General features: G+C 39.5%; 1 protein-coding gene across 6 annotated transcripts in view; it reads right to left on the minus strand.

Annotated features, from left to right (window-relative positions):
- SYTL5 (synaptotagmin like 5) overlaps positions 1-23,202 on the minus strand; it is a 640,677-nt gene that overhangs the window by 457,112 nt on the left and 160,363 nt on the right. For all 6 annotated transcript variants that reach the window (XM_049873446.1, XM_049873447.1, XM_049873450.1 and 3 more), the window contains one exon: positions 7,479-7,688. In XM_049873446.1, the coding sequence (XP_049729403.1) occupies positions 7,479-7,688 (210 nt within the window). The remainder of the gene's footprint in view (positions 1-7,478; positions 7,689-23,202) is intronic.

Raw genomic sequence — 23,202 nt, forward strand, 5'->3', positions numbered from 1 at the left:
TTTGCAGTCTGAAATTGATCGAATATGCAATCAGGATGCATTGATAATTACTGAAAATTGGAATGCACAAGTTGGAAACAAAGAAGGATCAGTAGTTGGAAAGTATGGCCTTGGTGATAGAAACGATGCCAGAGATCGCAGGATAGAATTTTGCAAGACCAATGATTCCTTTATTGTAAATACCTTCACTCACCAACATAAATGGTGACTGTACACTTGGACCTTGCCAGATAGAATACACAGGAATCAAATCGACTACATCTGTGGGAAGAGATGATGGAAAAGCTCAATATCATCAATCAGAACAAGGCCAGGGGCTGACTGTGGAACAGATCATCAATTGCTCATATGCAAATTCAAGTTGAATCTGAAGAAAATCAGAGCAAGTCCATGAGAGCCAAAGTACAACCTTGAGCATATCCCACCTGAATTTAGAGACCATCTCAAGAACAGATTTGATGCGTTAAACACTAATGACCAAAGACCAGATGAGTTGTGGAATGACATCAAGGACATATACATGAAAAAAGCAAGAGGTCATTAAAAAGACAGGAAAGAAAGACAGGACCAAAATGGATGTCAGAAGAGACTCTGAAACTTGCTCTAGAACATCGACTAGCTAAAGTGAAAGGAAGAAACGATGAAATAAAAGAGTTAAACAGAAGATTTTAAAGGGCTGCACGGGAAGATGAAGTAAAGTATTATAAAGACATGTGCAAAGACCTGGAGATGGAAAAACAAAAGGGAAGAACATGCTTAGCATTTCTCAAGCTGAAAGAACTGAAGAAAAAATTCAACCCTTGAGTTACAATATTGATGGATTCTACGGGGAAAATATTAAACTACTCAGGAAGCATCAAAAGAAGATGGAAGGAATACACAGAGTCACTATACCAAAAAGAATTAGTCAACATTCAACCATCTCAGGAGTACCATATGAGCAGGAACCAATGGCACTGAAGGAAGAAATCCAAGCTTCACTGAAGGCACTGGCAAAAAAATAAGGGTCCAAGAATTGACAGAATACGAATTGAGATGTTTCAACAAACAGATGCAGCGCTGGAAGTGCTCATTCATCTATGCCCCAAAATTTGGAAGACAGCTACCTGGCCAACTGACTGGAAGAGATCTATATTTATTCCTATTCCCAAGAAAGGTGATCCAACTGAGCACGGACATTATCAAACAATATACATATATTTTTATCATTAATATCACACCCAAGTAAAATTTTGCTGAAGATCATTCAAAAGCAGTTGCAGCAGTACATCCATGGGAAACTGTCAGAAATTCAAGTCGGTTTCAGAAGAGGAAGCAGAACCAGGGATGTCATTGCTGATGTCAGGTGGATCTCGGCTGAACGCAGAGAATAACAAAGATGTCTACCTATGTTTTATTGACTATGCAAAGGCATTTGACTATGTGGGTCATAACAAATTATGAATAACGTTGTGAAGAATGAGAATTCTAGAACACTTAACTGTGTTCATGAGGAACCTGTACATAGATCAAGAGGCGGTCGCTCAAACAGGACGAGAGGATACTGTGTGGTTTAAGGTCAGGAAAGGTGTGCATCAGGGTTGTATCTTTCACCATACCTATTCAATCTGTATGCTGAAAAAATAATTTGAGAAGCTGGATCATATGAAGAAGAACGAGGCATCAGGATTGGAGGAAGACTCATTAACAGCCTGCAATACGCAGACGACACAACTTTGCTTGCTGAAAGTGAAAAAGACTTGAAGCACTTATTGATGAAGATCAAAAACCACCTTCAGTATAGATTACACTTCAACATAAAGAAAACAAAAATCCTTACAACTGGACCAGTAAGTAACATCATGATAAATGGGAAAAAGATTGAAGTTGTCAAGGACCTCATTTTACTCGGAGCCACAATCAATTCCCATGGAAGCAGCAGTCAAGAAATCAAATGGCATATTGCATTGGGCAAATCTGCTGCAAAAGACCTCTTTAAAGTGTTGAAAAGTAAAGATGTCATCTTGAAGTTAAGGTGAGCCTGACCCAAGCCATGGTGTTTTCAATCACCTTCTATGCAGGTGAAAGCTGGATGATGAATAAAGAAGACTGAAGAAGAATCGATGCCTTTGAATGGTGGTGTCGGAGAAGAATATTTACTATACCATGGACTGCCAAAAGAACGAACAAATCTGTCTTGCAAGAAGTACAACCAGAATGCTCCTCAGAAGCAAAGATAGCAAGACTACACCTCACATACTTTGGACATGTTATCAGGAGGGATAAGTCCCTAGAGAAGGACATCATGCTTGGTAAAGTAGAGGGTCAGCGAAAAAGAGGAAGACCCTCAATGAGATGGGTTGACACAGAGTTTGCAACAGTGGGCTTAAGCATAACAACAATTGTGAGGATGCTGGAGAGCCGGGTAGTGTTTCATTCTAAGTAGGGTCGCTATGAGTTGGAATGCACTCGATGGCACCTAACAACAACGGCAACAAGGAAGACCGGTAAATTTGACTAGTATTCAAATTTACACACCAACCAATAAGGCCAAAGATGAAGAAATTGAAGATTTTTACCAACTTCTGCAGTCTGAAATTGATCAAATGTATAATCAAGACGCATTGATAATTACTGGGGATTGGAATGTGAAAGTTGGAAACAATGAAGACTCGGTAGTTGGAAAATACGGCCTTGGTGACAGAAATGACACCAGAGATCACATGATAAAAATTTTGCAAGTCCAACGATTTCTTCATTGTAAATACCTTTTTTCAACAACATAAATGGCAAGAATACACGTGGACCTCACTGGATGGCAAACATGGGAATCAAATCGACTACATTTGTGGAAAAAGATGATGGAGAAGCTCAATATCATTAGTCAGAACAAGGCTGGGGCTGACTGTGGAACACACCATCAATTGCTCATATGGAAGTTTAAGTTGAAGCTGAAGAAAATTAAAATGAGTCAACAAGAGCCAAAGAATAACCTTGAGTATACCCCACCTGAATTTACAGACCATCTCAAGAATAGATTTGACATACTGAACAATAATGACCGAAGAGCAGGCAAGTTGTGGGATGACATCAAGGACATCATACATGAAGAAAGCAAAAGGTCATTAAAAGGACAAAAAAGGAAAAAAAAAAGACCAAAATGGATGTCAGAAGAGACTCTGAAACTTGCTCTTAAATGTAGAGTAGCTAAAGAAATGGAAGAAATGATGAAGAGATGGACAGAAGATTTCAAAGGGTGGCTCAAGAAGACAACGTAAAGTATTATAATGAAATGTACAAAGACCTGGAGTTAGAAAACCAAAAGGGAAGAACACGCTGGCATTTCTCAAGCTGAAAGAACTAAAGAAAAAATTCGAGCCTTGATTTGAAATACTGAAGGATTCTACAGGCAAAATATTGAACAATGCAGGAAACATCAAAAGAAGATGGAAGAAATACACAGAGTCACTGTACCAAAAAGAATTGGTAGATGTTCAGCCATTTCAGGGGGTAGCAAATGATGAAGAACCAATGGTACTGAAGGAAGAAGTCCAAGCTGCACTGAAGGCATTGGCAAAACCCAAGGCTTCAGGAATTGATGAAATACCAACTGAAATGTTTCAATAAACAGATGTAGCCCTGGAGGTGCTCCCATATCTATTCCAAGAAATTTGGAAGACAGCGACCTGGCCAACTGACTGGAAGAGATCCATATTTGTGTCCATTCCAAAGAAAGGTGATCCAACAGACGGCAGAAATTATCAAACAATATCATTAATATCAAATGCAAGTAAAATTTTGCTGACAATAATTCAAAAACAGTTTCACCAGAAATTCAAGCCAGATTTAGAAGAGGGGGTGGAACGAGGGATATCACTGCTGATGTCAGTTGGATTTTGGCTGAAAGCAGAGAATTCCAAAAAAATTTTTTTCTGTGTTTTATTGACTATGCAAAGGCATTCGACTGTGGGGATCATAACAAATTATGGATAACACTGCAAAGAATGGGAATCCCAGAACACTTAATTGTGCTCATGAGAAACCTGTACATAGATCAAGAGGTGGTTGTTTGGACAGAACAAGGGGATACTGAGTGGTTCAAAGTCAGGAAAGGTGTGTGTCAGGGTTGTATCCTTTCACATACCTATTCAATCTGCATGCTGAGCAAATAATCCGAGAAGCTGGACTATATGAAGAAGAATACAGCATCAGGGTTGGAGGAAGACTCATTAACAACCTGCAATATGTAGATCACACAACCTTGCTTGCTGAAAGCAAAGAGGACTTGAAGGACTTACCAATGAAGATCAAAGACTATACAGCCTTCAGTATGGGTTACACCTCAACATAAAGAAAACCAAAATCCTCACAACTGGACCAATAAGCGACATCATGATAAATGAAGAAAATCTGGAGTCGTCAAGGATTTCATTTTACTTGGATCCACAATCAACACCCATGGAAGCAGCAGTCAGGAAATCAAACAATATATTGCATTGGGCAAATCTGCTGCAAAAGACCTCTTTAAAGTGTTAAAAAGCAAAGATGTCACTTTGAGGACTAAGGTGCGCCTGATCAAAGCCATGGTATTTTAAATTGTCTCAAACGCATGTGAAAGCTGGACAATGAATAAGGAAGGCCGAAGAAGGATTAATGCCTTTGAGTTACGGTGTTGGCAAAGAATATTGAATATACCATGGACTGCCAGAAAAGTGAACAAATCTGTCTTGGAAGAAATACAGCCAGAATTCTCCTTAGACGCAAGGATGGTGAGACTTCGTTTTACATACTTTGGACATGTTATCAGGAGGGACCAATCTCTGGAGAAGGACATCATGCTTGATAAAGTAGAGGGTCAACAAAAAAGAGCAAGACCCGCAATGTGATGGATTATGACAGTAGCTGCAAGAACGGGCTCAAATATAGCAATGATTGCTGGGATGGCATAGGGCCAGGCAGTGTTTCATTCTATTGTGCCTGTGCAACTCAAGGCACCTAATAACAACAACAAGACACTCAAATCAACAACTGCAGAATTCAGATTCTTTTCAAGGGTACAAGGTACAAGGGTACAATTTAACAAAACTGGTCATTTGCTGGGCCATATTTCAAAGGGTCAAAATCATACAGAGTATGTTCTCTGACCACAGTAGAATAAAACTAGAAATCAATAACATAAAGGCATACAGAAAATTCCCATGAAATGAGAAATAAGAAAGACAGTTCTAAATAACTTATGAGTCAATGAAAATTAGAAAACAGATTGAAATGAATGATCCTAAAATAAATGTTATCAATATGTATAGGATGCTGCTGAAGCAGTGATTACAGGCAAATTTATAGCCTTAAATGCCTACATTAGAAAAGAACAAAAGCTTAAAAATCAAGTATCTAAGCATTTGGCTTAAAATAGTAGTTAAAAAAAATTAAATCCCAAGAAACTAAAATGAAGGAAACTAACAAGGGAGAAATTAATAATATAAAAAACAGATATACAATACAGCAAAATAAATAAATAAAAGCTATACCACCAGCCTACTTTGCATATTAGCTAAAGAACAAAACTGAAGTAGCTCCTGAATTTCCTCCATGCCTACTTCTGAGAAAGGATGAAGGGAGAGAACCTTACCATTCACCTCTCCGTTTAGCTTGCAGGACTGCAGTGGGCGTGGATTGCACTTTGCAGCATTTGGGTGCAAATCAAGAGTCATTATTTTCTAAGTTAAACTGGAGTCTAAGCATGATGAAGTCTATGACCCCTGGGTAACAAAATTCTCAGCCCTTTGAGAAATCTCCCCATCATCAACTTGTATGTTTTCTCCTTCCGGAAGTCCCTTCATCTCCTCTACTATCCTCTACTATGGGAACCCAAAAAACCCAGTGCCGTCAAGTCGATTCTGACTCATAGCGACCCTATAGTACAGAGTAGAACTGCCCCATAGTGTTTCCGAGGAGCTTTTTACTATGGGAGGTACCTCCTAATTTCATCTCAAGGCCACTGAGTGTTGATATCTTTACTGAGGTTGGCGTGGGGGATGCTCACTACTCTGGTTTTTTTTTTTCCCCCTCACTAACTCATCCTTTTATAGGGGATAAGAGGCTATCTTAGGAGGATAAGTGAATAATGTGATAGTAGGAATGACCTTCCATTTCTAACTTTTCTCAGTGAGGACCGTATTTTGTCGAGTCCTATGGTGACTGTATTGTTTAACCAATGTTATTTTTCATATTCTCTTTCAAAAAGGTGATCCTAATACAGCAATTCATACTATGTTTCAACATTGGAATGAGATAAACAGTTCTAAAAATATATACACCATTTGAATTCTTTGATTACTTTTTTCGTTTACATTGCTTTGATTTACTTACGCAACCATCCTCAATTCCTTGTCCCATATAAATATAAATAGATTCCTTTTAATACTTCCTTCCTTTCATTAGCAAACATCTTTTGCCAGGGCTAGGGGGATGAATGCTGATGAAATCATTGGCATATGGCTTACAACATAGCCTTTGTATTCATTTTCTAAACTAAGTTTAGATATCTGCATGCAAATCAGAATGCAAAAATAATGCTGGACAGATTCTTGTCTTTTTCCCACATTATCAAATAATTTACTTTGATTGGTTCCTCACATACCCGCCCCCCAACCCAAAACCCTTGCTGTCGAATCAATTCCAACTCATAGCAACCCTATAGGAGAGAGTAGAACTGCCCCATAGGGTCTCCAAGGAGTGGCTGGTAGATTCAAACTGCTGACCTTTTGGTTAGCAGGCAAGTTCTTAACCACTGTGCCTCCTGTTTCCTCATATGCCTGTCTAGAAAAAAGAATCAATAATGTACTCTGCTTCCTTTTTGAAAGTAACACAATTCACATGTGACTCAAGTCTGTGATGCCAAATACCCTGTTTTAGATCTGGGAACTTCCTGGAAATTTTGTTTCAGGGAGGAGCCATAAGTTTCTTAAATCCTGCTTGTCATCCCAAATGTCTAAGAATGTCTCAGGAGAATTATCTGTGCCTTCTGAGAGAGGACACATGAAACCAAGAGGGGATATAAGAGGGTAGAAATCTTGTGGATGGTTTTCAAATGCAGAAAGAGGCCTGGTTCGATAAGACTTCCAATTCTACTGTTTTGTAATTTTTTTTTAATAAACATACTTTGCTCTCCCTGTCTCTCTGTCACACACACGTACACACACACATTAGAATCCTGCCAAGGCATTGTTGAGGCTGTTGTCCTTGGACTATACTTTTAGCCCCACTCTGTCCCTAAGTTTGGAAACCCTGGTGATATAGTGGTTAAGAGCTATGACTGCTAATCAAAAGGTCAGCAGTTCAAATCTACCAATCACTCCTTGCAGACTCTATGGAGCGGTTCTAGACTGTTTTTTTTTTTTACCCCTAAGTTTAAAATATTCTTTTCTTTCTAAATTTCCCCTACTCAAAACTCTTCAGTCATCAAATCTTCGTTTTTCACACAAAGGCAAGAAACTCACGCGACTTTGTCACAGACAGTGCACTTCCAGCTGCCATCGAGGCCTGTGACACGACACTCGCTGCACACCCTCAGTGAGCAGGCCTGGCATGGGTCTCCCCGGTCAAATATTAAGCCCAGGTTTCTCTGACAGTGAACACAGACTCTACTGGTTTCCTGTTGAATCTTCCCACCTCTACGTTTTGCTTCTAAGAGTTCGTTTTTCAACTTCCTGGAAGGAGAGAAAAAAATCACTTAAAAAATAAAACAAAACAGAAAAGCAGAGCTACTTTCTTTAAGAAATGTTTTCATTTGGAAGAATAGTTGAAATAACCAAGGAGTCGGAGCCAAATACTTTCAGGAATATGGTAGTTGAGGTTTGAAGCCACCCAGAGACACCTCAGAAGAAAGATCTAGTGATCTGCTTCTGCAAGGTCACAGCCTTGAAAATGCTATGGAGCAGTTCTACTCTGCAACACATGGGATTGCCATGAGTTGGAATCGACTTGATGGCAACTGGTTTGGTTTGGTTTTCCACTAGTCCCACCAGTAGAATTTCTTCACGTTCTACTCTAACTTCTTTGGGTATGTTTGATACCATAACATTGCAGCATGACCTTAGCCTAGAGGTATGCACAGTACCACATTCTTTACCTATCTAGATATATGAGATGAGGCAAATGTGTGAAACCAAACAGCATAATTGGTCCTTTCCTTCAGTGATTCAGTGATGATTGTGCCCGTAAGGTATTACCCACCATTTCAGACCAAATGCTTCTGCTTAGCATTCGAGCATTCCCAGCAATTTCCACACACCTATGTGCTGTACGGTCAGAAATACCTACATTTGAGTCCGGGCTCCCCCATGAATTAGCTGTACAACCCTAGGAAATGATTTACCCACTCAGCCTCAGGTTCTTCATTTCTACAATGGAAATAACAATATTCTTCCGTGTTTTTAAAAAGATCAAATGAGATAATATATGTAAAGTTCCTAGCGTGGTGCCTGGCACATAGGTATCAAATAAATGATAGATTGAGCTCCTTTCTTTCACTGCCTGATATGTAATCTGTACCCTTTAGAAATTTACTATTCAAAGTGTGGCCCCCATTTCAGCAAAATCAGCATCACCTGGGAGCCTGTTAGAAATGCAGAGTTTCAGGCTCTGCTTCAGACCTACTGGGTCAGAGTCTACAGTTTGACAAATATGTCCAAGTGATTTGAGTTTGAGAAGCACAGCTTTGGAACATTTGTTCTGAAACTTGGCTGTACATTGGAATCACCTGGGAAGATTTCTTATAGCAAAGACACTGATTCCTGGGTCTCATCTCATCTCATCCCCACAGATTCTGATGTAACTGGCTTGGGGTGTGGCCCGGGCAATGGTATTTTTTTAAGTTTCGCTATTTTATTCTAATTTACAGCCAAATTTGAAAAACACTGTTCTAGAAGACGGAGCCCTGGTGGTGTAGTAGTTAAGAACCTGGCTGCTAACCAAAAGGTCAGCAGTTCTAATCCACCAGCTGCTCCTTGGAAACCCTATGGGGCAGTTCTACTCTGTCCTATAGGGTTGCTATGAGTCGGAATCTACTCGACGGCAACAAGTTTGTTTTTATTCTTGGTTCTAGAAGACAGGTTCATTCCCACTTACATGCTTCACATTCCTTTATGCTATCCATCTTCAATATCTTATTCAACACAAAATTTGCTGGTTCCAGAAAAATAAAACACATCAGAATCATCCCACATATTTCATACTGTCTCCTTTTACATTTGTGGTACTGTATTTTGTTACACTCAACTACACTAGCATCTCCCCAAAGTTAGGTACGATGACTTTAGGTTCTTGTATATATTGCCAAGGACCCAATTCCATGGCAGGTTATAAAGCATTTAAATGTTTAAAGCTATTCATTATCTCTTTTGATTCTTCAAACCAGGGCTTTGAATTGGTTGTTTTTGGTTTGATCCGCTGCTGAGAATTTGCATTCTGACCCCCAGATATACTGAATCAAATCTAAATTTTAAGAAGATTCTGATTCGGTATATCTGGGTTGAACTGAAAATAACTGATTCAAAGACCTGCTTCAAACTAACTTGTGAGGTAATCATGCAGGTACTATGAGTCTCATGGTAGAGAGAGAATGTAGTATAGATGGAACTATAAACCAGGTCTCTTAATTCCCAGCCTAAGGGTACGTTTATAACTGGAGAATTTTTAAAGTGATGCGTAAGATTTCCAGTCTTTGATTCACTGACTCATTCATTCATTCACCCAAAAAGCATTTATTGAGTGCCTATTGTGTGTTAGTCATTCTGGTATTTAGAGAAAAATATCAGTCAAAACAGGACATCTATTAAGGCTCCCTTTATCCTTGATGTCAATCAATAAAGGAACAAATCACACAGGGTGACTCATATTGCAACAGGCAACCATACAAAGCATCCTTAAGCCCTCCACTCTCGTCCATCTAAGCCCAAATGACAAGAACCTACAACACGTGTTTTCCTAGTCTCTGATTCAGAGCTTACAAGTACCCTTATGTCCTCAAAGAGAGAAGATGGTTCATGAAGTTGAAAGTAAGAAAAATATCACACGACTTACTTTTGAAAACTTACAAAAGTTACAGACTTTTAGATAACAGAATGAGTTCTCATTTGAAGACCACAATTGTTGTATTATTTGTGTATCACAACAGATGTTCGAACACCTCTGTGCATAGGAGAAAACATTGCCTATTCAAAATCTATAGCAATTCATGCAATACTGATAAAGCGAACAAAAAGAGTACAACAGAGACAGCAATCCTAGATAATAGCCCTATTTCAGTAGGCTGGTGGTCCAAAGAGTATTAAACTGATAAAATGGGGTCCAGGCAAGCAGGATATTCCAGAGACAAATTGTCCCTGGAAAATATTCTATCGTCATATATACCTGAAGTTTAACCACTTATTGGCTCCTTAAACTAGAGTAGCTGAGACTACTGGGAGAATTTATGGCCACAAAACCAAGCTTTACATTGCATCTTTCTTTGTGGTCCACTGACAGGACTTAATTTAGCAATCAGATTACATTCAGTTTACAGTTACAATGTCTAAAAGGACTAATTCAGAAATTTCTAAGGCAATTGGTGCTAATGGTACCGCATATTCTGGCAGCTGTCTCAGGGTCAGGAGGGGAAAACTGGGAAGAAGTTCATAGCCTGGCACAAAATATTAAAGGGTTTACTGATTTTTCCAACCTCTCTTTGAAACTGATCTAATTCAATCATACTATGAGAATCCATGTTAAGTGGACACGGCCATCTCTCAGACACTCAAGAAGAGGAAGAAGGGCATTGCCAGAGTAATTGCAGCCAGGAAAAGAAAAAGGGAAATTGTACCAAAGAGAAAGGGACTATAGGGAGCTAGAAGAGAGGAATAAGATGAGAGGTGCCTCTGCCCTCTGCTTTACTACTAGGACTTCCAAAGCAAGATGGACCTCATTTGGCTCCTACATTGCTGGCCAAGTCTCAGGAAGGTATCTGAGGAAAGTGAGCTTCTGGTTGCAAGCACAGTAACTGCTCATCTCTGTTATAAACAGGGAAGCCCACATCAACTAGAAATGCTCCTGGTTCCAAGTAATAGGATTAAAAAACGAGTTTCATTTTTTTCACATAACAAGAAATCCAGAGTTAGGCAGTTGCTGGCATTTGTTCAGCTGCAAAATAATGTCATAAAGGGCTCAATATACTTTCATCCTTCTGCTCCCTATCCTCAAAGCGTAACTTATCAATCTTATGCGAGATGGCTAAGACTGCTCCAGCATAGCACCCATGTTTAAGAGGAAAGGAAGGGGGCAGGGTGGTGTTAGCTGCACCTGCCTCTTAACAGAAAAGCAAAACCTGGCCTAGAAGTCCTCCCATCAGACTTCACGACCAGACACAACCACTAGCTGTAAGGGAGGCTGGAAAAGTGAGCTTTCACTCTGTTTAGTGGAAAAAGGCCAAGGATAAGGGGTAAGGAATGATTCCCTTTCATGAAGGATTACCTTACATAGCATGTATTCTCCACGAGGCAACCGTCCCCTTAACCTGCAGGCAGCCGCTAACTCCAACATATCCTACTTCTCACTTCACAATATTTCTGTGCTCACTTTATAGGGAAGAATAAAGCAGAGAAGAATCAAGCCTGTATTGTACAAAAAAGCAGACCCTAGAAGATCTGCTTCTTTGGTTTGTTGCATGCATCACCCAAATTTCTTTTAATAGCTTTAGTACTGGGGGCAAGGATGGTCTTGGTTAGTTTTAAGCCACTCATTTAATCATCACAACAACCCTATGAAGTAAGTACTCTCCAACTACATCAGCTGCCCATTCCCTGTCCTTGTTACCATTTTCTACCATCTTCTCTATCACTTGCCCCCATCCTTTCAATATTTTCACACAGTCTTATTTCCCTCTGCAGCAGGCTGAATAATGGCCACTCAAAGATATCAGGTCCTAATGCCTGAAGCCTGTATGTTACCTTGTTTGGAAAAAGGATTTTTGAATACGTGATTAAGAATCTTGAGATGGGGAGATTTTTCCTGTATTATCCAGGTGGGCCCTAAATGCATATAAGAGACAGGCACAAGGAGATTTGACACACACACACACACACACACACACACACACACGAGAAGGTGATGTGACCACAGAAGCAGAAATTAGAGTGATGTGGCCACAAGGCAAGGAATGCCTGAAGCCAACACAAGTGGGAAGAGGCAAAGAAGGGATCCTTCCCTAGAGCCTCCAGAGGAACTGTGGCCCTGCTGACACCTTGGCTATAAAAGCCTATTGAAATGGATTTCAGGTAAATTTGTTGCTTGAGGCTGCCAATTTTGTGGTAATTTGTTACTGCAGCAACAGGAAACTAATACACCCTCCTTCTGGTATCATTTCGTGCAGCACAAAAAAAAAAAAAAAAAGCAGCACAACACACCCTTAATCCCGGGCTGTCAGTTCTTTGACCATCTCACCTTCTTCTTTGACATCTTTATTTTCTTCTTTGACCTCCTTATTTCTTCCTGTCTATGTGATTCATCCACTCCTATGGGTAAACCCTGGCACTTGTCAGCTCCAGTAACTGCATTACCTCCAAAATCACAAATTCAAACGTCTCACTTTCTGACAATAGGATCATTTTATTGCAGCTCATTTACTCAAGTCTCCACCGCAACCATTCTTCAATTCCAATCAGCTCTTCACTTCCTCATTATCCATCAGTCCTCCTCCCAACCTCACTTCCTCTTGGAGCCAGGGCAGAGGGAGCCCTGCCTGAAAGTGTGCCTTTCCTACCCTACAAACATGCTGGAGGTCTCAGATCACCTTTTTGGGCATTCATGTGACTTAACAGATCAAGAAGATATCAAGAGACATATGTTATCAGCTTCAGGTGGAGAAATGGTAATGTCTAACAGAAAAGGGACCTCCTTATCCCATCACCAAATATAGCAGGCAATGATGCAAGTGGAGCCTTTCCCTTCCCTTTCTTGCAACATAAGCACGCCCAGGTTTTTGGAAGAAGAAAAAGAGAGAAGGAGATGGAACTGAAAAAGAAGAGAAAGCCATCATCACTTTCCTTCTCTGTGGCTCACTGCAGTGGCTTCAAGTGCTGTGTGAGTTTGGGGGTACAGGGGAAGGAGATTAAACTGGACAGTAATAAATAATAATAAAAATAGTATCTAAAATACTTGGAAAATTTACCTCAAATAAGATGGTTTTAAACTGGAGACCACAATCCAGTCTCACCTGTTGTTGTTGTTAGGTGCCATTGAGTTGGTTCCGATTCATAGTGACCCTATGTACAGCAGAATGAAACACTGCCTGGCCCTGTGCCATCATCACAATCATTGTTATGTTTGAGCCCACTGTTGCAGCCGCTGTGTCAATCCATCTCGTTGAGGGTCTTCCTCTTTTTCGTTGACCCCCTACTTTACCAAGCATGATGTCCTTCTCCAGGGACTGGTCCCTCCTGACAACATGTCCAAAGTACGTGAAACGAAGTCTCACCATCCTCTCTTCCAAGGAGCACTCTGGCTGTATTTCTTCCAAGATAGACTTGTTCATTCTTCTAGCAGTCCATTCAATATTCTTCCTCAACACCATAATTCAAAGGCATCAATTCTTCTTCCGTCTTCCATACTCATTGTCCAGCTTTTGCATGCATATGAGGCGATTGAAAATATCATGGTTTGAGTCAGGTGCACCTTAGTCCTCTAAGTGACATCTTGGCTTTTTAACACTTTAAAGGGATCTTTTGCAGCAGATTCACCCAGTGCAATATGTTGTTTGATTTTCTGACTGCTGCTTCATGGGTGTTGATTGTGGACTCAAGTAAAATGAAATCCTTGACAATGTCAATCTTTTCTCCATTTATCATGATGTTGCTTATTGATCTAATCTCACCTAGACTATTGAAAAGGTGCCTATTTGGTCTCCCTGCTTTTTTTTTTAATTGTGGTATATATATATACATATATAACAAAACATTTGCCGTTTCAACATTCTTCACGTGTACAATTCAGTGACATTGTTCATCATGCTGTGTAACCATCACCGTTCTCCATTTCCAAATGTTTCCATCACTCTTAACAGAAGTACACTGTCGCCTAAGCAATGATTCCCCTTTCGCCCTTCCTACTATCCACCCTGGTATCTACTAATAAACTTAGGTCTGTATACACTTGCCTATTCTAGTTATTTCGTATAAAAGGAATCATACAATATTTGTCCCTTCCACTTTCTTCTTAACTCCCCTTGCGTCTATTCTCCATGGCATAGTTGGTGCCAATACTCTTAAAGTATTTCTCATATCGTGCTGTCCTTCTGCTTAAAATCCTTTATTTCCCTTTATACTCTGAATAAAATCCAAACCTCTTTCCCACAGCTGATGAAGACCTGCATGATCTAGACCCTGATGTCCCTTCCTCCCGCTGGTCCTCTTTTATCTACTCAGTGCTTCCCAGCACCATTGGTCTTTAAGTTTCTCAAATATGCCAACTTCTTCCTCACTTCGGGGCCTTTTCACATAATGTTTCTTCAGCTGGAACTGACTTCCCTCCGCACTCCTTCACCAAACACCGTGGTCATTAGCCCATTCACTAAATATTTTCAGTTCTCCTGACTTCTGGGAACATGGTGGGATTGCATATTCCTGTGTTCTTGACGTTAGATGTGGTCATGTGACTTTCACTGGCCCATGAAATGTGGTATGTGATTCTAGGTTAAAATTCTCCTTTCCAAAGAGACTGGCAATATCCCAAATGATGTCATCTCTGTAAGTCTGGGTGTTGGGAATTTTACCTCAAATAAGAGTGTTTTAAACTGGAGACCACAATCCAGTCTCACCTAGGCTATTGAAAAGGTGCCTATTGGGTCTCCCTGCTTTCTTTTTTTTTTTCCTATATTTTATTTATTTTGTTGTTCTTGAGAATATACAGAGCACAACATACACCAATTGAACAGTTTCTACATGTACCATTTAATTACACTGATTCTTTGAGTTGTACAACCTTTCTTACTCTCTGTTTATGAGTTGTCCCTTGCTCATTAACATAAACCCACTGGCCCCTAAGGTTCCTATCTAATCTTCAAAATTGCTGTGGTCACTTTTATCCCATATAGTTTGTAAAAGACCATAATGCTCAGGGCAGGCCTTTTTTTTTTGAACATTTTATTGTGTTTTAAGCGAACATTTACACAGCAAATGAGTTTCCCATTCAATGATTCATACAGAAATTGTTCCCTGACATTGGTTGCTAGTCCTGCAACGCGTCAGCAGTCTCCCCATTTCCATCCCTCCAGTTTCCCTGCCACTCCTTGCCTCCTCATCTTTGCTTTTGGGCAAATATTGCCCATTTGATCTCATATAGTTGATTGTTCTAAGGAGCATAGTCCTCACTGGTGCTATTGTTTATTTTTTAGGCCAATCTATTATTTGGCTGAAAGGTGACCTCTGGAAGTGGCTTCAGTTCCAGGTTAAAAGGGTGTCTTAGGGTGCTAGTCTCAGGGGTTCCTTCAGTCTGCATCAGTCAAGTAAATCTGGTCTTTTTATGAATTTGAGTTTTTTTCTAAATTTTTCTCCCATTCTAATTGGGGCTTTCTATCGTGTCCCTGGTCAGAGTGGACAGTAGTAGTAGTCAGGCACCATCTAGTTCTGCATGTCTCAGGCTAGAGGAGGCTGTGGTTCATGTGGACTAATCGCTTCCTTGAGTTTTTGGTTTCCTTCACTTTCCTTTGGTCGATGGAAAGAGACCAATAGTCATATCTTGGATGGCCACTCGCAAGCTTTTAAGACCCTAGATGCTACTCACCAAACTAGGATGTAGAACATTATCTTTATGAACTATGTTATGCCAATTGACCTGAATGTCCTCTGAGATTACAGTCCTTAGCCTTTAAGGCCAGTAACCCAGTCCCACGAGGTGTTTGGATATGTGTGAGAAGTTTTCATAACTGTGCCCCCATGTACTCTATTATATACATATGAATATATAAGCAGCACATACAAATATGTATATACAATTGCCCACAACTATACCTATTTGTGCGCACGCATGTATTCCCATATACCCTTCCTCACCTATATAGCATACATATCTATCTATGTAATCACTCACAAATTTTTTGGTTATTACTGTCATTACAGAATTGTATATGCATTTACCATAGTTGTCCTTTAATCTTGCATACCTCTCAGTATCTTCATTTACCTTGGTCATGTTGTGCAGACTTCCCCTATATTGTGTATTGACTTTCCCTTCACCAGAATTAACACGTGTCTGCTATCTAGTCAGTGATTCTTCCTCCCTCTCATCCCTGGTAACCATCAAAAAAACATAGCTTTCTGTGTGTAAACCTATTCTTGACTTTTTATAAAAGTGGTATCATATGATATTTGCCCTTTTGGAATTATCTTATTTCACTTATCATAAATGTCCTCCAGACTCATCCATGTTTCACGGACTCATCATTATTCTTTATTAGAAAAAAAAATAAAAAATCATTGCCATCGAGTTGATTCTGACTCATAGCGACCCTAAAGGACAGAGTAGAACTGCCCCATATTCTTTATAGTTGCATAATATTCTACTGCATGTATGTACCACATTTTGTTTATCCATTCGTCCGTTGATGGATATTTAATTTGTTCCCATTTTTTGCTACTGTGAATAGTGCTGCAATGAACGTGGGTGTGCATAAGTCCATTCGTGTCACTGCTCTTATTTCACCTAGGACTGGGATTACTAGATCACATAGTATTTCTATTTCTAGCTTTGTGAGGAATCACCATACTGTCTTCCATAGTGGTTGTACTGTTTTAAAATCCCATCAGCAGTGTATGAGCTCCAATCTCCTCACAACCTCACCAGCATTTGTTGTTTTCTATTTTTTTGACCAGTGCAATTTTTACGGGAGTGAGACAGTATCTCGTTGTAGTTTTGATTTGCATCTCTCTAGTAGCTAATGGAAACCCTGGTGGTGTAGTGGTTAAGTGCTACAGCTGCTAACCAAAAGGCCAGCAGTTTGAATCCACCAGGCGCTCCTTGGAAACTCTATGGGGCAGTTTTACTCTGTCCTATAGGGTCACTATGAGTCGGAATCGACTTGGCGGCAACAGCTTTGGTTTTTGGTTTAATAATAGCTCATGATCTCGAACATCTCTTCATGTCTTCATTGATGAAGTGTCTGTTCATGCCTTTTGCCCATATATTGACTGGATTGTCATTTTGTTGTTGAGGTCTTGAAGTTTTCTATATATTTTAGAGATTAGATCAAGGCAGACCTTTTTTACTAGTTAAGCTAAAGTGCTGTTTGTTTTTAAGAAGACTTCAGGGGATATTTTTGGTTTAAGGTTTAAAGATTATCTCAGGACATATAGTTTCAGGGGTTTGTCTACCCCTGAAACTCCAGAAAATCTAGAGTCCATGAAAATTTGAAATTCTGTTCTGCATTTTCTCCCTTTTGATCAGAATTCTTCTATGGAATAGTTCATCAACATGTTCAGAATGGTAAACAGGAATCACTCAGTTCTGGTCTCATGGCAAAGAAAGCTGTTGTTCATGTAGGCAACTAACCACACATTCTATATCCTCCTATTCCTGACTCTCCTTCTTCCTCTGTTGCTGCAGGTGAACAGAGACCAATTGTTTGACTTTGATGGGCACTTGCAAACTTTTAAGACCCCAGGCACTACATAACAAACTAGGAGATAGAAGTCCTAAACATGTTAATAGGCCAATTAACTTGGATGTCCCATGAAACCATGATCTTAAACTCCAAACCAAGGAACCAAATCCCAGGAGGTTTTTGGCTGTAAATTAGAAGCCTCAGCAGCTCCTCTTCTTTTTTTTTTTTTACCGTTTTTGTAAATACAGTTATCACACAACTTTTGTCAATTCAACTTTTTACAGGCGTACAACTTATTGACAGCAATTTCTACAACTGGATGTCCAACCCTATCCTTAATTATTCCATCAACATTTACCCCTTTTTCCCCTCCCTCCTGCCCCTGGTAATCCCTAATAAACTTTGGTCTCTGTACATTTGCCTTTTCTTGTGTTTTTTTTTTTTTTAATATAAGTGAGGTCATACAATATTTGTCCTTTTGTAACTGACTTATTTCACTCAGCATAATGTCTTCAAGCTCCATTCATATTGTAGTGTATATCAAGACTCCATTTCTCCTATTGACTGAGTAGTATTCCATTGTATGTATGTACCACATTTTGTTTATTCATTCATCTGTTGACTGGAATTTAGGTTGTCTCCGCCTTTTGGATATTGTGAATAGTGCTGCAATTAACACTGGGGTACAAGCTACTGACTGGGAGAATATCTTTGGAAACCATATATCTGATAAGAATCTAATAACCAAAATATATATAAAACTTTGACAATTTAACAACAAAAGGACATATGACGCAATCATAAAATGGGCAAAGAACTTGAATAGACAATTCACCAAAGAGGGCATTCAAATGGCCACCAAACACATGAAAACTTGCTCAGCATCATTAGCTATCCTGTTACCTGTTGCCATCGAGTCGATTCCGACTCATAGCGACCCTATAGGACAGGGTAGAGCTGCCCCATAGAGTTTCCAAGGAGTGCCTGGTGGATTCGAACTGCTGACCTTTCAGTTAGCAGCCATACCACTTAACCGCTACCACCAGACAGATGCAAATCAAAACCTCAATGAGGTAACATTTCACTCCCACTAGGATGGCTGAGATTTAAAAAACAAACACAAACAAAAAAAAGAAAATAACACATGTTGGCAAGGATGTGGGGAAACTGGAACCCGTATCTGTTGCTGGTGGGAATGCAAAATGGTACAGTAGTTATGGAAAACAGCATGGCAGTTCCTCAAAAGACTAAAACTAGAACTACCATTTGACTCAGTAGTTACACTCCTAGGTATATTTCTTGCTTCCTTTTTAACTGCCCCTCTAATATATGGAGGATGCCATGAGAGAGAGTCCCTAGCCATGCTGTTATGGACATATAACATGAGTGAAAAATAAATCCTCATCATTTTAAGCCATTAAGAGTTTCGGGTTATTACTCCAGCATGACTTAGCCTATCCTGACTGAAAAACACATAGCCTAATTCTTCATCAGGCTGGCTACCACATATTATTTTTATTTCAGCTTTACTACTGGTTCCCCAGAGAGGTTTTCTCTGAACCCCAAATCTATAGCAGATTCTCATCCTATTCTCATTCATAGTACCTGTTCTCTTTCTTCACAACATTTACCATAACTTTTGACAGTGAATTTATTTGGCCATTTAGTGGTTTAATGTTTGTCTCTCCTACTCCTCTGTAAGCTCCAAAGGAGCAAGACTGTATCTGTTCTGTTCAGCTTTGCATTTTGCAGCACCTAATCCAGTGTCTGGAACATAGTAGATATCATTTGATTGAATGAATAAAAGAAAGCAAGTGAATGAGCGAGAGAGAATGAGAGAAGGAAGGGAGGGAGGGAGGAAGATCCAGCTGTGCTACTAGGTGTCACTGGGCATTCCATTTAACCTCTCTGGGTCTCAGTTATTCCAACTTTAAAATGTATAATTCTGTTCCTATCTTCTTCCAAGGGTATTTTGAGAGTTGGAGGCAATAAAGTATGATTATGTGCTTTGTAATTACAGAGGCCTTTGTAATATGAAGTCATTATTATTAAAAAAAGAATGATAAGAGAAAAGGTACACAATGTTGGATCTGCTAAGAATAAAATGAAATTAAAAGTGGCTAAACTGCCATCAAAGACATTCTAAAAAAGTAATACAAGCCTTAGAAAACTACGGAATGTTCCTGATTCCTTAGTAAGGACTTCCAGAACTTTTTCTATTTCCTTGACCTCACTCTGACTACTCGCTTTTATTCAGAAAGCAAAACTATTTCGATACTTGAAAATACAAAAAAAAAAACTAACCATTTATCTCTACTTGTTTTTATCTGAAGAGAAACAGAGTATGGGAGATGGATAAAAAGAGTGCAGTAGACATAAATATGGCCCAAACTCAAATGTTAAAACCTGATAAAAAATAAAAAGAAAAAAGAAAAGAAAGATTTGGTTGAAGACATTTAATTCCAGCGAGCACCAGTTCTTTATTTGAGATAAATTCAGGACCCCCTTGCATTTTAAAATATCAGTTGATTCTTTATTCTTTAGGCTTCCTTATTGCTACACAGAGGCATTCATATTAACATGAGAATTGATGATCTATATGTAGTTGAGATCTTAAAGGTGGAAGAGATGAATTATCTCAACTATAGTTGAAAGATAGACTCTTTTCATTTCTATATTCTGGTGATATATTGGTTTCATTTCTTTCTAGTCCATCATGAAAAAATGTTCACTTTATTACAAAGGCTGCTTGCTTTATCACCTAGACATATCCCTTTCAAATCAAGAATTATTTTCATCAAAAATCCCATCACATTTTTGTGGCATAATTTTTCTTTTGGAAACCCTGGTGGCGTAGCAGTTAAGAGCTACAGCTGTTAACCAAAAGGTCGGCAGTTCGAATCCACCAGGTGCTTCTTGGAAACCCTGTGGGGCAGTTCTACTCTGTCCTTTAGGCTCATGGACACTAAGAATAAAGACTATACTTCCTAGCGTCCTAAGCAACTAAGTTTTTTTTTTGGTTTATTTTTCTTTTGGAAATACCGGTAGTGTAGTGGTTAAGAGCTACGGATGCTAACCAAAAGGTCGGCAGTTCAAATCCACCAGCCACTCCTTGGAAACCCTATGGGGCAGTTCTACTCTGTCCTATAGGTTAGCTATGAGTCAGAATTGACTCGATGGCAATGTTTTTTTTTTTTTAATTTTTCTTTTGTTACTCTGTCTAGGCTCAATTGTACTGAATACTCTTCTGCACCAAGCAAGATAGTAATTGTAGAATGGAAGCAATTCACTACCTGGAAGAGGAAGCCATGGATAAGCAATGTACAAAGCATTCTTGATTCCTTGATGCCTTTAAACAATTCTCATCTTATCTAGCAGAGAACATCAAGGCCCAAGAGAGATAATGAGCAAGCAGGAATTGTATAGTGGCCCAGAGCATAGGGTTCTGAAGTCAGGTGGCCTGGGTTCAAATCCTGGCTATGCCACTTATTTCCTCTGAGACTGTAAGCAAATTACTTATCTGTGTCTTACTTGCCCCTCTGTAAAATACAGATCATAATAGTTACAACCTCATAGGGTTGTTGTGAGCATTAAATTTAAAAAAATGTAAAGTGTTTAGCACAGCTGACACATAGAAATTGTGGAATAGACTGCTATTTGTCTCTCAGTATCTGTTCTTCCCTTCTTCTGTATCAGTAAAATGTGTAGCTAGGCTCATGGACACTCAGAATAAAGACTATATTTTCTAGCATCCCAAGCAACTAAGTTTGGTCATGAGTCTAACTGTTGGCCAGTGGGATTTAACATGATGTAGGCAACCTGTGTGGATCCTTGGTGGTGCAGTGGTTAAGAGCTTGGTCGCTAACCAAAAGTTCAGCAGTTCAAATCCACCAGCCACTCCTTGGAAACTGTATGGGGCAGTTCTACTCTGTTCTATAGGGTCACTATGAGTCGGAATCGACTCAACAGCAAAGTTTTTTTTTTTAAGCAACCTGTAGGCCATGTCCCTAATGGGAAATGGGTATCCTTTTCCCTTGCCCTTTTCCCCTTCCCAGAGACTAGAATAAAGACATAGTGGTAAGCCATTTTGGATCAAGAGCCAAACCTATATCCCAACTTATACAGTAAGAATTCAGCAAATATCTGGAGCCCTGGTGGCGCAGTGGTTAAGCATACACTGCCAACCAAAAGGTTGGAAGTCTGAGTCCACCAGCTGCTCCTTGGAAAGCCTATGGGGCAGTTCTACTCTGTACTATAGGGTCACTATGAGTCGATGGCAACGGGTTTGGTTTTGGTTATTATTTGGTGACATTAGCTTGTCCACCTGTAGATGTGTTACTATTTGGTTCTGCTTCAGCTTCTACTTCAACGTCTGTAAGTTAATCCTTTTCTAGAGCTGGAGAGTTTCATATTCTTTTAAGAGAGCAAAACCAGTGACTGAGAAAATGTATTGTCAAACCAGAAACAATGAAACAAAGATCACTGAAATTATATATGCTGGCAGAATAATGTCACAGCAGGCAGATGCCAGTGACTGCATAGCTCCTAACATTCCCATCTGCCATTCACATCCAGAGGCAATGCCATCAAAACTGCTGCTAGGTCATATTTGCCTGAGAGAAGGAAAGTCGATGGGTGACCAGATCTCCTTTCTGTCCTCTGAATATGAAAATATTACTTTTCATTTTGATTGTAGCTTCTGTGTACAGAACGTATTATTAAAACCTAAACAACACAACACTTATCAGTCACAAAAATGATAGGCACTCTGCTTTCTATGTCATTCCATTGATCTTTGATAGTAGCCTATGAGAAAGGCGTTATGATCCCCATTTTACAAATAAGGAAGTGGAACTCAGAGGGATAACTTGCCGTGAGTCACAGAACTATTCAGTGGTGGGGTCAGGATTCATACTCAGAATTTTTTATTTCAAAATCTCTACCCTTCTCCCACAACAATTCTTCTCACTGGCTTTCAATTGGTTAAAATCTTTGCTCAGAAAGGCACTGTACTTATTAATGACTGCTGTTTCTGTCCTAGTTGTGCAAAGCCATGCTGAGCATACTCAGAGTTAAGCCTCAGTAAACATGAAAGGTTTCTTTTGTTTTCCTCCATTTCTCCCATCATATCGCATCTGCCCAGGTGGCCTCTTATCACAAAGTCTCTCACGACAAATATTCTCCAATGGAGCCGTTCTTCAACAGGCACCACTCTGGTCCTAGCAAACCCTAAAACGTTTTGTTTAGTTTCTAAATCAAAGGATCTTAAAAAGAATGAAGAGCCATAATGATATCAAAAAAAGAAAAAAGAATGAAGATCCTCCGAGAACTGAAGAAAAGTTCTGCCTGGATAGAAAGCTGCTTCAGAGAAAGTAACAAGCAGCTGGATCCAAAGACTACTAGTCTAGATAAAGAAGTCCTGTAAATTGTGCCAGTTTCATTTATTTAGAAATCCTCTCAAGGTGGGAGGGCATTGTGAAATCTTCATGTTTTCAGGTGACACCAAGCATTTCCTGGTAGTAAAACTCTTGGGTCAGAGGAATATAACGGAAGATCTCACAAAGCTATGTGAACAAACAACTGACAAAATAAAA

The sequence above is a fragment of the Elephas maximus genome, chromosome X (assembly GCF_024166365.1).
Source record: "Elephas maximus indicus isolate mEleMax1 chromosome X, mEleMax1 primary haplotype, whole genome shotgun sequence".
NCBI classification, from domain to species: Eukaryota; Metazoa; Chordata; class Mammalia; order Proboscidea; family Elephantidae; genus Elephas; species Elephas maximus.